Source organism: Vespa mandarinia, chromosome 15, assembly GCF_050613455.1.
Source record: "Vespa mandarinia isolate Hongniang chromosome 15, ASM5061345v1, whole genome shotgun sequence".
NCBI classification, from domain to species: Eukaryota; Metazoa; Arthropoda; class Insecta; order Hymenoptera; family Vespidae; genus Vespa; species Vespa mandarinia.
In genome coordinates, this window is record NC_140824.1 from 3,657,501 (window position 1) to 3,672,500 (window position 15,000).

Consider the following 15,000-nt stretch of genomic DNA (forward strand, 5'->3'; position numbering starts at 1 on the left):
AAAAGATTTTTCTATCGATCGTAACGTTGAATTTTCTCAACAGTACAGTTTAACAAAATTTCTGTTAAATATTTTTCTTTTTTATTTCTTTTTTTTTTTTCTTTTTTTGTGACGAGATATATGCAAATGTGCATGTTTCAACAATATTCTCGTGCAAATTTTTCGAAGAAACGGAACGCAAAAACGTAGAGTCACGATTCATTCGTCAGATGTTAACGTAGACGGACATTTTCAACGAGTGTTTCTCTCTTTTCCTTCTTTCTATCTATCTTTCTCTCTCTCTCTCTCTCTCTCTCACTCTTGATTCGTTCCTCTTCTCTCCCACTACTTTTTTGTTTTTAACAAATTTTTGAAAGCACGAGCTGTAACATCGTCACTGTCACAATTGGTCTTTTTTCTGCCTTCAGTTACCACTGCACGAGATCCTGAGTTCGTCTCTGAAATAGGAAATATCACGGTACCGGCAGGACGTAACGTTAAACTGGCATGCAGCGTGAAGGATTTGGGTACGTTCAAGGTGAGTTAAAAAAAAAAAAAAATAAAACAAAAAAAAAAAAAAAGAGATCGACAAAATTTAAATCAACGCGATACGCGATGATCCTTCGAGATCCATCGAAATATCGAAATAATAAATAGTTAAGGGATAATAGTTAAAAATTATTCTGTCTTTTATAATTCACTCGAGCAAACTTGTCAGGATGAAGGATTAGTAGTAACGTGAAATTCTAAAAGAAATCTTTTTAGATCTTTACGTTTAACAGAATCTCATCCTTTTTCATTTATTATTAGAAAGGATGAATGGATCAAAGTTAATTCATCAAGATATATTGTTCATTAACTTTTATATCTTACAATAAAGATAGACGTTAAATTTGAAAAAGCATAAATTCATTGTGAAAATTTAAAAATAATTTTTCTTTCTTTCTTGTTTTTTTCTTTTTTTTTTTAATTTTAATTTTAATTTTAATTCTAATTTTCTTTTTAATCCAATATTAGAAAAATGTACAATGAATCTCTTATGATAATAATATAATATTTTTCGAAGTAATACAATTTCTTACGGACAATAGATAGACATTGGAATAACGAACGATAAAAGATTCCTATTTTAATTCCTCTTCTTTATCTACATTTTTCATTTTCCTTTTCATTTTCAAACTTATTCACACGATCATATAGACTCTCAGATATTTTACATCTTTTACATTGTAAATATTCCCGACAAATTATAGTACGTCTTATGACAACAAAGTTGTAAAGAAAGTTTGCTTTTAGATGTCATAAATGTCTTCTTACGCGCACATATCTCCCACGCACGTATGCACGCATGCACGTGCATCAATCGGCACACATACGCGTGTATACATACATACATATATACATACATGCATGCATGCATACATACATACACGAAAGAACTCTGTTTGCAAGATGCAAATGTATATTGACGGTACTCAACTAGGCTGATGTTCTTCACACCTTTCACTTCGGTTTTACTTTAAGAACGCTTTAGAAACCCGTTGTGACGTATCGCGAGTCGTTTACAAGAAGCACTGACGAAGTCGTCGACGTGTGTTTGTTAAACAAGTTGCGGATGACTGCTTGCAGTTTCAACAGTCTTTCCGCAGCCTTCTTACTTAAAATCATTCACGAAATTTACGTACACACATAAAATAGCTACGAACATCGGAATTTACGAGATTTACGTGCTTACTCGTAGCTATCTTAATGAACGTAATCCGTCGATGGTGAGAGATTTCATTAAATTATTAAATTGTCGAATGATATGGTAAAATTATATTTATTATATTTTCTTACGACATTTCTATATATAATCACGAATTTTTGTTTATTAAACTTTCTTTTTTTGCTCGCTCCATTATTTCTTTTTCTTTCTTTCTTTTCTCTCTCTCTCTCTCTCTCACTTTTTTTTCTTTTTTTTTTTTTTCTTTTTTTAAACTTTTATCATTAAAAGTATGTCATACTTCTTCAATGAACATTTCTGAAGTATTTTTATCTTTTAAAAGAAGATATATTTTAAGAATTATCGCTTTTTTTTTCTTCTTCAATCTTGAATTTAATAAATTTAATAAAGAGAACGTCCAATGCTTAAACATTAAATATTTATCTTTGTCGTTAGACAAAGATAAATATATTAGTTAATGAACAATTTAAGATTTTAATACATTTATCTTGAGTTAAACGATAAAAATAAAGAACGAAGAATCATCCTTTCCTCTTTCATATAACATAAATTCCGATAAATTGTACGAATACACACATGCTCATATATATATATATATATATATATATATATATATATATATATATATATAATAGCAATATAACATAGAGTAAACACAGTGAAAGAAAACAATATGGATACAGTAAACATGATTCAGGTCCTTGAACTTTTACTAGGAGAACTAACGTCTGAACTGGAACAGACCAGTAGAAGGGTATAGAGAGGGATGGAGTTGAGGAGAGGGGATGAGAGGGTAGTATGTTCCAGTTCTACGAAATTGTGGGGTAGAAATAAACTGACGTCGTGAAATTTACGACGGCAAAGTATTTTCGGGTTAAGATCGTAGAACACGAATCGATTCCGTCTGTCGCAAGAAAAGTGAAGCGGTGGGCAAGAGCGAGAGAGGAAGAGGTGGTGGGGAGAGAGAGAGGAAGGCATAAGAGAGAGAGAGAGAGAGAGAGAGAGAGAGAGAGAGCGAGAGTTGGAGGGTTAAGCGAGGAGAGGGTTGAGAGGGGTAGGAAAGGGAAACAAAGACTACAATAATTTAATTCACATATTTCGCTATTTCATTTTATTTCCTTGCGTAGTTTTCCAGAACTGCTACTTTTTCCACTCCCTTTCCCCTCCCCCCCCCTATCTCCAGCCCCATAACAATTTTATCATAAATAGGGAGAGATGATAGGTACGTTTGCCGAACTACTATATGATATCGATATAAATGGGTAGAAGCAAGCAAGAGAGCCTTCGCGGTTCACGCAAGGAAACTCTTGGAATATGTTCCTTGGCTTTGGTGGCACGTTTTATCTTTATTCAGGAAGACGATTCGTCTTCTTACTTTACACGTCAAGCCAAAAGTAGCACCTTGAATATGGCCTTCGTAATCCAGAGAAAGTCTTTCTAGGTATCGTTGGTGTGTCCCCGTTTCTACGTTACCCGGATAATATCCTTTATCTTGTCTCCACTCGATCTTCTATCCTTTCCATGTTTCACTATACTTTTGATAAAGATCGCGAAAAGAGCGAATGGAAATGACGAGAGAGAGAGAGAACGAGAGAGCGAGAGAGAGAGAGAAGGTTAGGTAAAGATAATCGTATTGTCGATTATAATAAATACATAATATAATCTCTTTCTTTTCTTCTTTTTCTTGTTCTTTTTTTTTCTTTTACTCTTTTCTTTTTCTTTTTTTGTCCTTTTTTCTTTTTTCGTTTTTTTTTTGTTTTATATATATTCCCTTGAAATTATATTAGACGGAAAAAGATCGCAAATTATTTTTCATTTTTCATGGAATTAATTCGACAGGTGAAGTACTTCATTTTCTTTATATATATATATATATATATATATATATATATATATATATATATATAACGATTATTGAATTAAAAAATGTTAATGGAAAGGTAAGATGATATTTAATTAATGACAGATATAAATAAGAATGAAATAAATATTGGCCAATGGATATATATCATATTTAATAGCAATAATATTATTAATTGCAAAGAATGAAATATATATATATATATATTAGAAATATATTAGAAATATATTAGAAATTTATTAGAAATATATATTTCATATAGAAATCTAATATATATATATTAGAAATAGAATTAGAATTGATCGGATATCTTTAAAACAAATGTGTGTGTGTGTGTGTAAAGAAGAGAGGGGCAAAAAAAAAAAAAGAGAAAAAAAAAAGAAAATGAAAACAAAAATATTTTGATTGTCGTAAATAATACGTATTCGTATGAACATACGTTTACGTTTACGTATATCATAGGTTGATCTATTCAAAGAGACGAACACGAAGGTAAACAATTCTATTACGCGAGGTGTCCCAGTGCGGTCGACCTTCAGTTCGGAGTTGTTCGTCGTAAATAGAAGTAGCGTGTCGGTTGATCGTAGGGTAATAGGTTCCGATATCTCTCTCTCTCTCTCTCTCTCTCTCTCTCTGGGTAAGGCGATATAAGGGTAGTTTAAGTGCGTGTTTAGCGCCATACCAACTCCCTACTGGCTTTTACATGGGACACTAAGGGCCACTAAGGGTTAGTATCGAGCTCGTGAGGAAGAGACTATCCTGCTAGGTAAACCTTAACACGACCATTGGGTCACGATATAAAATCATTCGGTGTATCATGCCAAATTTAACATCGTCCATTTTTCGTCGAATATCATTCTCCCTTTTTCTTTCTCTTTCTCTCTTTCTCTTTTTTATTTTTTCTTTCTTTTTTTTTTTGTTTTTTTTTTGTTTTTTTTTCCTTTTCTTTTCTTCATCCACTTTTCTTTCTTGTTTTTCTTTTTTTTTTTTTTTTTTTTTTTTTTTATGACGTTCGATGAGAACTTCTTCGAGCTGAATTATTTCGATGATTTTTTTTACTAGTTCCATTATAACACGTATTTCCTTTGATTATCTTCGACGAGATTTTTCATTGTATTGTTCTAATAACGTTCTATGGAGTTTCATTGACAAATTGCTACATATTGGATGGATTTTTATTTCTTGTTTTTTATTTTTTTTTTATTTTTTGTTTTCTGTTTTTTTTTCTTTTTTTTGATGTTTTCGATTAGTTACTATAGTTTTTTTCTTTTTTTTTTTCTAACTAGTTTCATTGAAAAATCGCTTTGACGATCTATGAATTATTAGTTGTAATTTTTTGGTTTAACGGATAAGTGTCCATTCAATTTGTAATTAATTACTTCGTATATAAGAGAGATTGAATAATAGAAATAACGTTAAAAGCAGAGATCGATATTTACATATATCGATATATATATATATATATATATATATATATATATATATAAATTCTATGCTATCTACTCCAAGTCAATAGGAAAAACTCGGGAATGAGTGAAAGCTCCGTAGCGAGAAATTCATGTTTTGTAGCCCTTTAAAGCTTCCACGTCCCTTTTCTCTGCAGCGTATCGAACAGAACGAAACAAATATGGTCGGCCAGTGAAAATGTTGTAAAAAATGTCGGGCCTCGAGCGATCGTCGATAGACATGGCTTGGTAATTCGGTGAAAAGCGATTTTCGAGCTTACCATCGAAAGCTTTAATCCTCGCTCACGGCGCGGCGTTGTCAGCGATCGATTATCTTTTTTATTTTTTTATTTTTTCTTCTTTTTTTTTTTTTTTTTTCTTTACTTCTTTTTTGTTTTGTTTCTATTTTATTTTTTAATTTAATTCAATTTTTCTTTTTTCTTTTTTTCATTTATTTATTTTTATCTTTCCTTCCTAACGTTTCAGATTTATTGCTTATCGATAATTACTGTATATACCGATAATGATAATTATAATCGACAGTAACGACAGATAAAAGATTTATCTTTTCTGGCATTTCCGTCGTTTGATGGATCATTTTATTGTTTTCGATTTAATTCTCGTGAATTGAAATGTCTATGTCAAATATAATTAACAATTTTCAAATGCCCGTCCGATTTAGATTCTTTAATCGGTAGATTAAAAATTCATTCCTTCGGGCGAATAAACGGGAGAATAGATCCAAGATTTACGATCGTGGATAATCTTGTCGTTGGTATTCTTGATTAAAATTTTCTCAGATAAATGTTTATATATCTTTTTACAAATGAAAAAATAAATTATTATTTAATATGATTTAATTAATTATAATGAATTAATTATAATGGATTATTCTTTTATATATATATATATATATATATATATATATTTTGAAAATTGCAAAAAATTACAGATACGATCGATTAATAAAATCAATCGAGAATAGATCATAGACAATATTAAAGTTCAATCGAAAATGAAGATCTCTCAAAATCAATTGTTTTCCAATACATATTATAAAGTTTCTTTTCTATAATTTATTCTAATGTTCGTCTGGTAAATGTAAAACGATTCGAACTGTTACATTTCTTCGTGAGAATAAAATGCAAGAGCGGAAAGGGCCATCGTCGATTTTTCATAGATTTTATTTTCGAGCGTGCGAACTTGTGCGATCTTTGTAGATACGAAATCCGTTTGCTATTTTCATCGTTGCTGGGTATGGTCACCGAGAGGATAGGAAAAGATAGGATCCAACGATCGCCTGCGGAAATAGGACGTGGATTAGATGCGACTCGATAAGAGAACGTATTTCGAAGCTTCTTTCTCTTGATCTTTTCTTTTCTTTCTTCCTTTTTTTTCTTCTTTGTTTCACCTCTTTTTTCCTCTTCCTTTTTTCTTTCTTTCCTTTTTATTTATTTATTTATTGTTTTTTCTTTTTCTTTGTTTTTTTTTTTTTTTTATTTCGACGATTCACACCTGAAAAAGTATCTTAGATTTTTCTCACGCTCGTTGAGAGACCTATGGGAGTCATAGATATTTAATTCATTTGTTTACTTCTTCTCTCTCTCTCTCTCTCTCTCTCTCTCTCTCTCTCTCCTCTTTTTCTCTTTATATTTCTTTTTCCTTCGATCGTTTTGATTTTGTTTTTCGATTCGACGAAAGAATTTTTTCTTCTTTATCACATTTATTTTAAACGACGTTATCGCTTTTATCTGAATTTTAAGATATATACTTGATCTTTTTCATTTTCTTTTCTCTCTCTCTCTCTCTCTCTCTTTCTCTCTTTCTCAAAAATTCATATCTTGTAGTAAAGAAGAGAAAGAAAGAAAGAGAACAAAAAAAAAAAAAAAATAAAATAAATAAAGAAATGAACAAAACATGTTGATTCTTTGAAACTCCCATACGCGAGTCAGGAACGACATTTTTAATTCATTCGTTGATTTCTCCGTTTTTCTTCGATCCCTTTGATCTCGATTTCGCTTCATCTTTCATTCCATACCAACGTATAGTAATAGTATATACTTTGTCGTTTCAACGTGGCCACGCCGGAGCTATTAAAGTTCTCCTCGGATTATTCTCCAATTAATTAGCTCGAACGATTTTTCAATTGCCGCTTGGTCGGGACCATACCGTCTCGTCTCGACTTCTGAGAGCTTCGTTATCCTCGATTCGTTCTCGCCCTTAAACTGGAATGGGTAATGAACTGGGGGGGTAGTTTGTAGCAGGTTGTATTATTAAGATGTTACGCCCTAAGAGCTGCCGTGGGCTACAACGAGGTTGCCCGCTTTCGGGAGTTACAAAGTGATGGCTTCGAACCGACACTCGGTACGAACAAATCAAAGTTCGAATAAAAGACTCCCTCATTATTTCATACTTATATCTATATCTATATATATATATATACATATATATAAATTTAAACTTTTTTTTATTGACAAATGAAGAAGAAAGAAATATTTTTGTTAAATAATATCGATATTTCAATAGATACAAGTAATTTATTACGAGAAAGAAAATTAAATAAAAGAGAGATGATTAGGGATATCTAAAGCTTATCCCGCTCTTCACTCTCTCTCTCTCTCTCTTTCTTTTAATTCATAAGAAATAATTACGAGCAGTTTGTACACAATCTCTTTTTCAATCGTCAAAAATCTGTCGACTTCGAATTCAAAAGCTTTTTTCAGACTTCTCATACTTTATATAATTATCAGCCTAAACTATCTCTTACCTCTTCTCTTTCCTCTCTCTCTCTCTCTCTCTCTCTCTCTATCTCTCTCTATCTATCTCTCTTCTCTTTCTCTTTCTCTCTCTGTTCAGATTCCATCCACCTCGAATCATTGGTGGCTCGCGCGAATCGACGATAAGCTGGAAGGTTTCGTGCTAGTTGTCCACCCGCAGGACATCTATCGTTATATCGATCGTTTCTCACCACCACCAACACCACCACCACCACTACCACCACCACCACCACCATTACCACCTTCTCTCTCTTCTCCCCATACCTCAGCCCGATTCCCCTTTCTATCCTCTCTGTCTACTCGAATCTGTCATTGGGAATACACACAAGTGACAGAAGGAGACAGAGAGAGAGAGAGACAGAGAGAGAGAGAGAGACAGAGAGAGAGAGGGAGAGAGAGAGAGAGAGAGAGATGTATATACATATATATATATATATATATGTAGGAATCTACAGGGAGAGTTGAGAATGTAAGAGTTAGCTACGTGTACATACATACATACAAACATGTATGCATATAGATACATACTTGCTAATACACGTAAAAGCATATACATACATACACATATAGAAGAGAAACACACAGTGTACTGAGTCTACTTCGGAGCACCGACAGCAAAACCGCAAACACGCGGCTTGGCGCGGCCAAACCCCAAACCAGAGCTAACACTATGGCTGCGTCTGGGTAAGTAGAGCTTATGCAGTTTCGATGAAGGTACCAGAAACGCGAAAGGAAACGCGTCGTGTATTGTGTACGATCGCTCCAATGTCTCACGGGATGTAGTTATATGCATACATACATACATACATACATATATATATATATATATATATATATGTATTGTGTATGCGTATGTTGTGTCTGACGCATATATATATATATATATATATATATATATATATATATATGTACACGTTTGTTATTTCGCGCCAGATGTCTTCAATTTGAAGGATTAGGGTCTTTCACGTGTCAACATCCTTTAGATTTTCTTCGTTTTTAAATAAATTTCTAATTTTTTTTTTCTGTTTTTTTTTCTAATCTTTCGCGCAGAAGAAATTCCAAAGGATAAATAAGAGAATTTTTATATATCTTACTTGTCCTTGGTTGATGAACAAAGAGATAATAAATATGTATGTATCGTGTAACGAATATTAAAAAATGTTTTATTTGAAATATTCCATACGAAAGGGAATAGTTTCAATCGTAATATATCGATTCGTTAAGATGAAATCGTCGTTGAAGAATATTATGAGAGAGAGAGAGAGAGAAATTATCATTTCTTGTTCTGTAAATAAATTGATTTTATTTTTATCATCTTCTTCTTCTTCTTCTTCTTCTTCTTCTTCTTCTTCTCCTCTCAGGAGCCACGTCAACGAGATGTGTAAAGGAAGGTATGTGAATTCTTCAAAGAAATCGAAAAAGGTCGAGAGATCGTTCCCTTTTGAGAAAATTTGTATGATCTAGGGATTCGCAAACGACACTCGAGGCCGATTCGAAGGAAATAAAAAAAAAGAAAAAAAAAATGAAGAAGAAGAAGAAGAAGAAGAAGAGTGAGAGACGTTACGAAGGCCATTATTCGTTCATCTCGAGTTCTCGATAGTAATGGAATTCGTTGTTCGACTGAAGTAAGACTTCGAAGGCAGATCCTTCTCAACGAGTCGATGCAAATCCTTCTTTTCCTACGTCTCACTCCCTTTCTCTCTCTCTCTCTCTCTCTCTCTCTCTCTCTCTCTCTCTCTCTCTTTCTCTGTCTCTGTCTCTTTCTTCTCAATTTTCTTTTTCTTCTCGTGGATTGCCCTCTGTTTGCCTCTCTCTTTCTTTTATATTAGATATTCTTTATTTTTATTTTTCATTTTTATTTCTATTTTCTTTTTTCTTTCTTTTATTTCTACTCTTTTTTTTTCTTTACATTTTCTTTTTTTTTTTATTCTCTTCCTTCTATACTATTTCACTCTTTCGCAAACGCGAAAATATTCCAATTGTTATTCCTAAAAGAAGTTATTTTATTCTTAGTCTTTCTTTCTGTCTCTCTCTCTCTCTCTCTCTCTCTCTCTTTCTCTTTTGCTTATTTGAGAATTCAATTTAAAATATAAATTTATTATACAATTTTATCAAATTTCTTTTAAAAAATACCAGAATAAAATCTACATGTGATTATATTATTAATATTATTATTTTTATTATTATTATTATCGTTATTATTATTATTATTATTTTTATTATTATTATTATTATTATTATTTCTTTTCTTATCTTTTTCTTTCTTCTTTAAATTTTACATTAAATCAAAAATAGTAGTCGAGTAATTAAAAAAATTGCTCTGATTACGACAGAAAAAAAAAAAGAATAGAAAAAAAAACTCAAAGATATTTAATTTTAAAAGCAGACGATTAAGAATGGCACTTGCGTTTTATTTAAGAAACCTTTTGCTAAACTTATATACCAGAACTTCGGTTTTTATTTAAAACGTAGAGAGTAAAAAGAGAAAAGGATAAAATGCTCGCGATATTAACGTCCTGAATTTCTCTCCTTTTCTCTATAATATATATATATATATATACATATATATATATATATATATATATATATATATATATATTCCTTTCGAAGCATTTAATTTCCCCAAATTAAATCCTTCAATCGTGGACCGAAACAAAATTAACGATCGCGTACTATAACGATTTTAAATGCAGCTTCGTGAAAAAAAAAAGAAAAATGTGAATTATAGAAGATTTAAAGTAGACTAAAGACAAAAGAAATAGAAGTGTTAAATAGAAATAATCGTAAACAACTGTCACAAAAATATTTATTAGAAAATATTCGATAGGAAGATAACAGAAAAGCGAAAGAAAGAATAATTAATATAGGAAAGGAACGATGAAAATCGCATGCTTTATCCTTTTCTATCCGATTTGGAGATAGAGAGAGATAGAGAGAGAGAGAGAGAGAGAGAGAGAGAGAGGAAGAGAGAGAGAGAGAAAGAGAGACAGACAGACAGACAGAAGCAAAGAGAGAAAGAGGATGAGACGTGAGAGGGTGAGTTTGTCGGGGGTGATAGTAGGAATGGAGAGGGGTTGGAGGGGTTCGGGAGTAGGGGGGAGGTGGAAGAGCTTTCGTAGCTTTCGAAAGCGATGGAATAATAAAAAGAACGCGTCGGAATCGCACACACGCGGTGCCAAAGTGCCGAAGAGTGTTTCGCCGTGTTCGAACTAATCGATGCGTTAATCTCCCAGCCTTTTATCCCCACCCTTCATTTTGTTTCTCTCACTCTCTCTCTCTCTCTCTCTCTCTCTCTATCACACTTCCACCCACTCACCGTGTCAGCCCTTTTACGATCGAGTCGCGTCGGCGTTCGTACCAACGGCACCTAGCAGCTCGAATATTTTCTCTCTCCGCAGGAAAGTCGAAGAACGGCAACGGGGGCCGAGATATTTCCTAAAATTCCGCAGTGCCAGCCGCAGCATCCGCCCTTCTAATTTCTTTTTTTGTTACTGCTTTTTTCTTCTTTTGTTTTCTTTTTTTTCCTTACACTTCCTTCCTTTCTTTCCTTTCTCTCTTTCTCTCTCTCCCTCTCGCTCGCTCTCTCTCTCTTTTTCTCTCTCTCTCTCTCTCTCTGTCTCTCTTTCTCTATTTGTCTCCTTTTCTTTCTTCTTTCCTCTTGTTCTTTTCTTCTCTTTCTAAGCCGCTAAATCCTTCTTTTCCTTTGTACAAAAATCTTTATTATTATTATTATTATTATTATTATTATTATTATTATTATTATTATTATTATTATTATTATTATTATTATTTTTATTTATTATTGTTATTATTATTGTTATTATTATTATTATATTATTTATTATCAATGGATTGATTTATATGTATGTAAACGATGTTCTATTTCGAATATCAATACTTATTTATAAATCAATCCAATAGATAATACATGTATATATGTATATTATATACATGGACATATTTAGTATTAGATATCGTGATCGAATTTTCGTATAATAACAACAGTTTGGAAGGAAAAATTGAATGGAAAGAAAGAGGAAGAAAAAGAAAAAAGAAAAAAGAAAAAAGAAGAAATAAGAAAAAATTGTTGAAGTAGTTTCATATTATTTTTTCACGAGAAGGTACAGGTGTCAAAGTTTCTTTAAATCGATCGTAAAAATATCGAGCTTTAACGATAACGATAACGATAATTTCAGGACCGTTTCTCTCTCTCTCTCTTTTTATCTATCTATCTATCTATCCATCTCTCGTCTTTTCAACGATAAGGCTAGAACGAGAGGCGTTGTAAAAATTTCATCGCCTCGTGCGATATAAATGGCAGTGGGGGAATGGTGCAAGTAAATACAGAGAAGAGTGCGAGAGGAGTTGACGCGTTTAAAATTCGACGGATTGTGAATTTTATAACATTTCCAACGTCTATGAAAAGATCGTAAACATACGAGTGGGAACGATTATTACTAGGATTACCGGTTGAATTATACCGATTTAGATCCAATCGAAATGAACGGATCTATATAAATGTCGATAAATCATTTATAATTCGTTTACCAGTGCGCGTTCCTTTTCATCTATAATATGGTAATATTTTTAAAACTTAGATTAAATCATTTTTTCGAAAAAGAGAGAGAGAGAAAGGGAAAGAGAGAGAGAGAGAGAGAGAGAGAGTGAAAGAGATTAGAATGTCTCGAATTGTCGCAACAAGTGTGTTCGAAAATGGAACCGTGCCAAAAGGTGCTATTAACGAATATATTTCTACGTAAACAATTCAGCTGGAAAAAGAAAAATCGATACCTATCGAACGAATAGATTTTTATTCTTTTATTTTATTTTTTTTTTCTTTTGCTTTTATTATTATTATTATTATTATTTTATATGTTAAGTAGACTGGAAAGTAATGTCGTTTCTGCGCATGTCGATATTTAATTGTGATTAAAAATAAAAACTTGTTAAATATTTATTCGTTTGAATTTAATTTAAGAAAGCGACATTACTTTCTGATCCCCTTAAATATATGTATATATATATATATATATATATATATATATATATATATATACATTAAATATTTTACATAGATTGTACTAATATGAAGATATGTCAATATAATCACTTTTATTAGAAATAATTATAACTATCGTGTTTGCAAATTTGTAATAAAAAAAAATTATATATATATATATATATATATATATATATATATATATATAAAAGATGTAAAGATTAACCAGCAAAAAGAAAAACAACAACAAAATTGAAACTAGGAAGGCATATCTAATATATTCGCATCACATTTTCTTTTCTTTCTTCTTTTCTTTTTTTTTTTCTCTTTGTTTCTTTCTCTTTTTGTCAGTCAATGCAATATACGTAACGTATGACAGTAATGATAATAATCGCTGTGAGTAGATTGGCTCGATTCGTGACAAGATCCATCCAAGGAGAATATAAAATTTCATCGTCCTTACGCGAGATTTTCTTTGACAAAGACTACGGGGAAGACTCCGTTGAGACACACAGCATGTTCCAGAAGAGATGACACTCATTTTCCCGACCGTTGATTTCGGATGGGTCCTCACGAAAACCTACGAAAAGTCCTTTGCTCTTCGCCTCCCTCTAGTAATTCTTTTCTTTTCGCGAACACGACCTTTCTTTTTAAGAGTATAGAATGGAATGAAAACTTTATCCGTCATCACAACCACCACCACCACCACCACCACTAACAACAACAACAACAACAACAACAACAAAACAATAACGATAACATTGCCATTGACTACTTCGATCAATCGAAATTGTTACGACGTAGTCGTGAAATTTTAGTGTTGTCGATATCCGATTTGTTCTCCACTCTTTCTCTCTCACTCACTCTCTCTCTCTCTCTCTCTCTCTCTTTCTCTCTCTCTTTCTATTTTTTATTTTCTTTTTCTTTTGTAAATGTATACTTTTCTCTCGTTGTTCTTTTTCTTGTTACGTGTTTATCTTTACCTCTCTATTTTTCTTTCTTGTTGTTCATTTGTATTTTTCTTTCACTTTCATTAACAGCTCTTGAAAATATTCCCGTAACGTTACGTGTAATACTCTGCGAAGAGATGGGATGACCCGGAAACAGAGTGAATTTTTTATCTCATTCATTTCCCCCCACCCCACCCCAGCCCACCCTCCCAACATTGAACATCCTTTTCTATACGGGATTTTCGCCGTCGTTAATTTATCTTTGGTGGAAGAACTTTTGGATAAATTTTCTCCGGAGGGTCGGCTTCTCTCGGTCCTCCACTTTAACTCGATTTTTCTTTTACATTTCTCTTTCTCTCTCTCTCTCTCTTTAACTCTCTCTCTCTCTCTCTCTCTCTCTTTCTCTCTCTACCATGATTTTTAGTATTTAAAGTACGTTTAATAAGCGTACCGTGAAAGACCGAAGAAGAGAGAATCGTGATACTTGTTTTTCTCGGATGGGCCGACCGGCATCGCGAGCCGCCGTGATTAATGCTTCCTTTTTGTCATTGTTACGCCCGTCATAGGAAATAAATGGTCGCATATCGTTCTCTTCTGCAATAACGTCTACATACGGAACCCCTTTTGTAATGTACCTTGGGAGTTTAAGCGTCACCTACCATCTACTACCTCTACTACATATTTACCATTCATAAGAAAAATTCAAATATCTAATCGTTCGAATGGGAACAAATAATAATATAATATACACGAGTATGGTAGAAAATTCAAAACGAACAGCGTCATTATTATATTATTATCGAATTAATCTATCATGATTAATTGCGATCGATACGATTTATTTTCCAATTTTTTTCTTTTTCTTATTTCTTCTTTCTGCGAAACTGATTCCCCTTACTTTTTTTTTCTTATTAGGGACGTATTTCCCGCTAATTTTTTCTTTGTTTCTAATGACATTTACGGTAGGATATATATATATATCTAACAAGGAATACAACAAATGGACAGAATATAATAATCGTTTGATTTGTAAATAAACGCAGTCACAAATCGTCAATGACCGTGAAATCTTTGTTCCCATTGCACTTTTACTCGTGCTTCTCTCTCTCTCCGTCTCTCTCTTCCTCTCTTCCTCTCTCTCTCTCTCTCTCCTCTCACCGGCAATAATTCAAAAAAACTTGTTGAGCCTCGTTGAACGTGATACATCACGCGTATAGCGAAACGGCTATCATCATCGGTTTACTCAATTTCGACTTTAACGTC

At 32.5% G+C, this 15,000-nt stretch overlaps 1 protein-coding gene across 5 annotated transcripts in view; it reads left to right on the forward strand.

The window, feature by feature from the left end:
- Positions 1 to 15,000, forward strand: part of LOC118444563 (lachesin) — a 259,607-nt gene that overhangs the window by 73,912 nt on the left and 170,695 nt on the right. For all 5 annotated transcript variants that reach the window (XM_035872946.2, XM_035872945.2, XM_085661502.1 and 2 more), the window contains one exon: positions 408 to 517. In XM_035872946.2, coding sequence (XP_035728839.2) covers positions 408 to 517 — 110 coding nt within the window. The remainder of the gene's footprint in view (positions 1 to 407; positions 518 to 15,000) is intronic.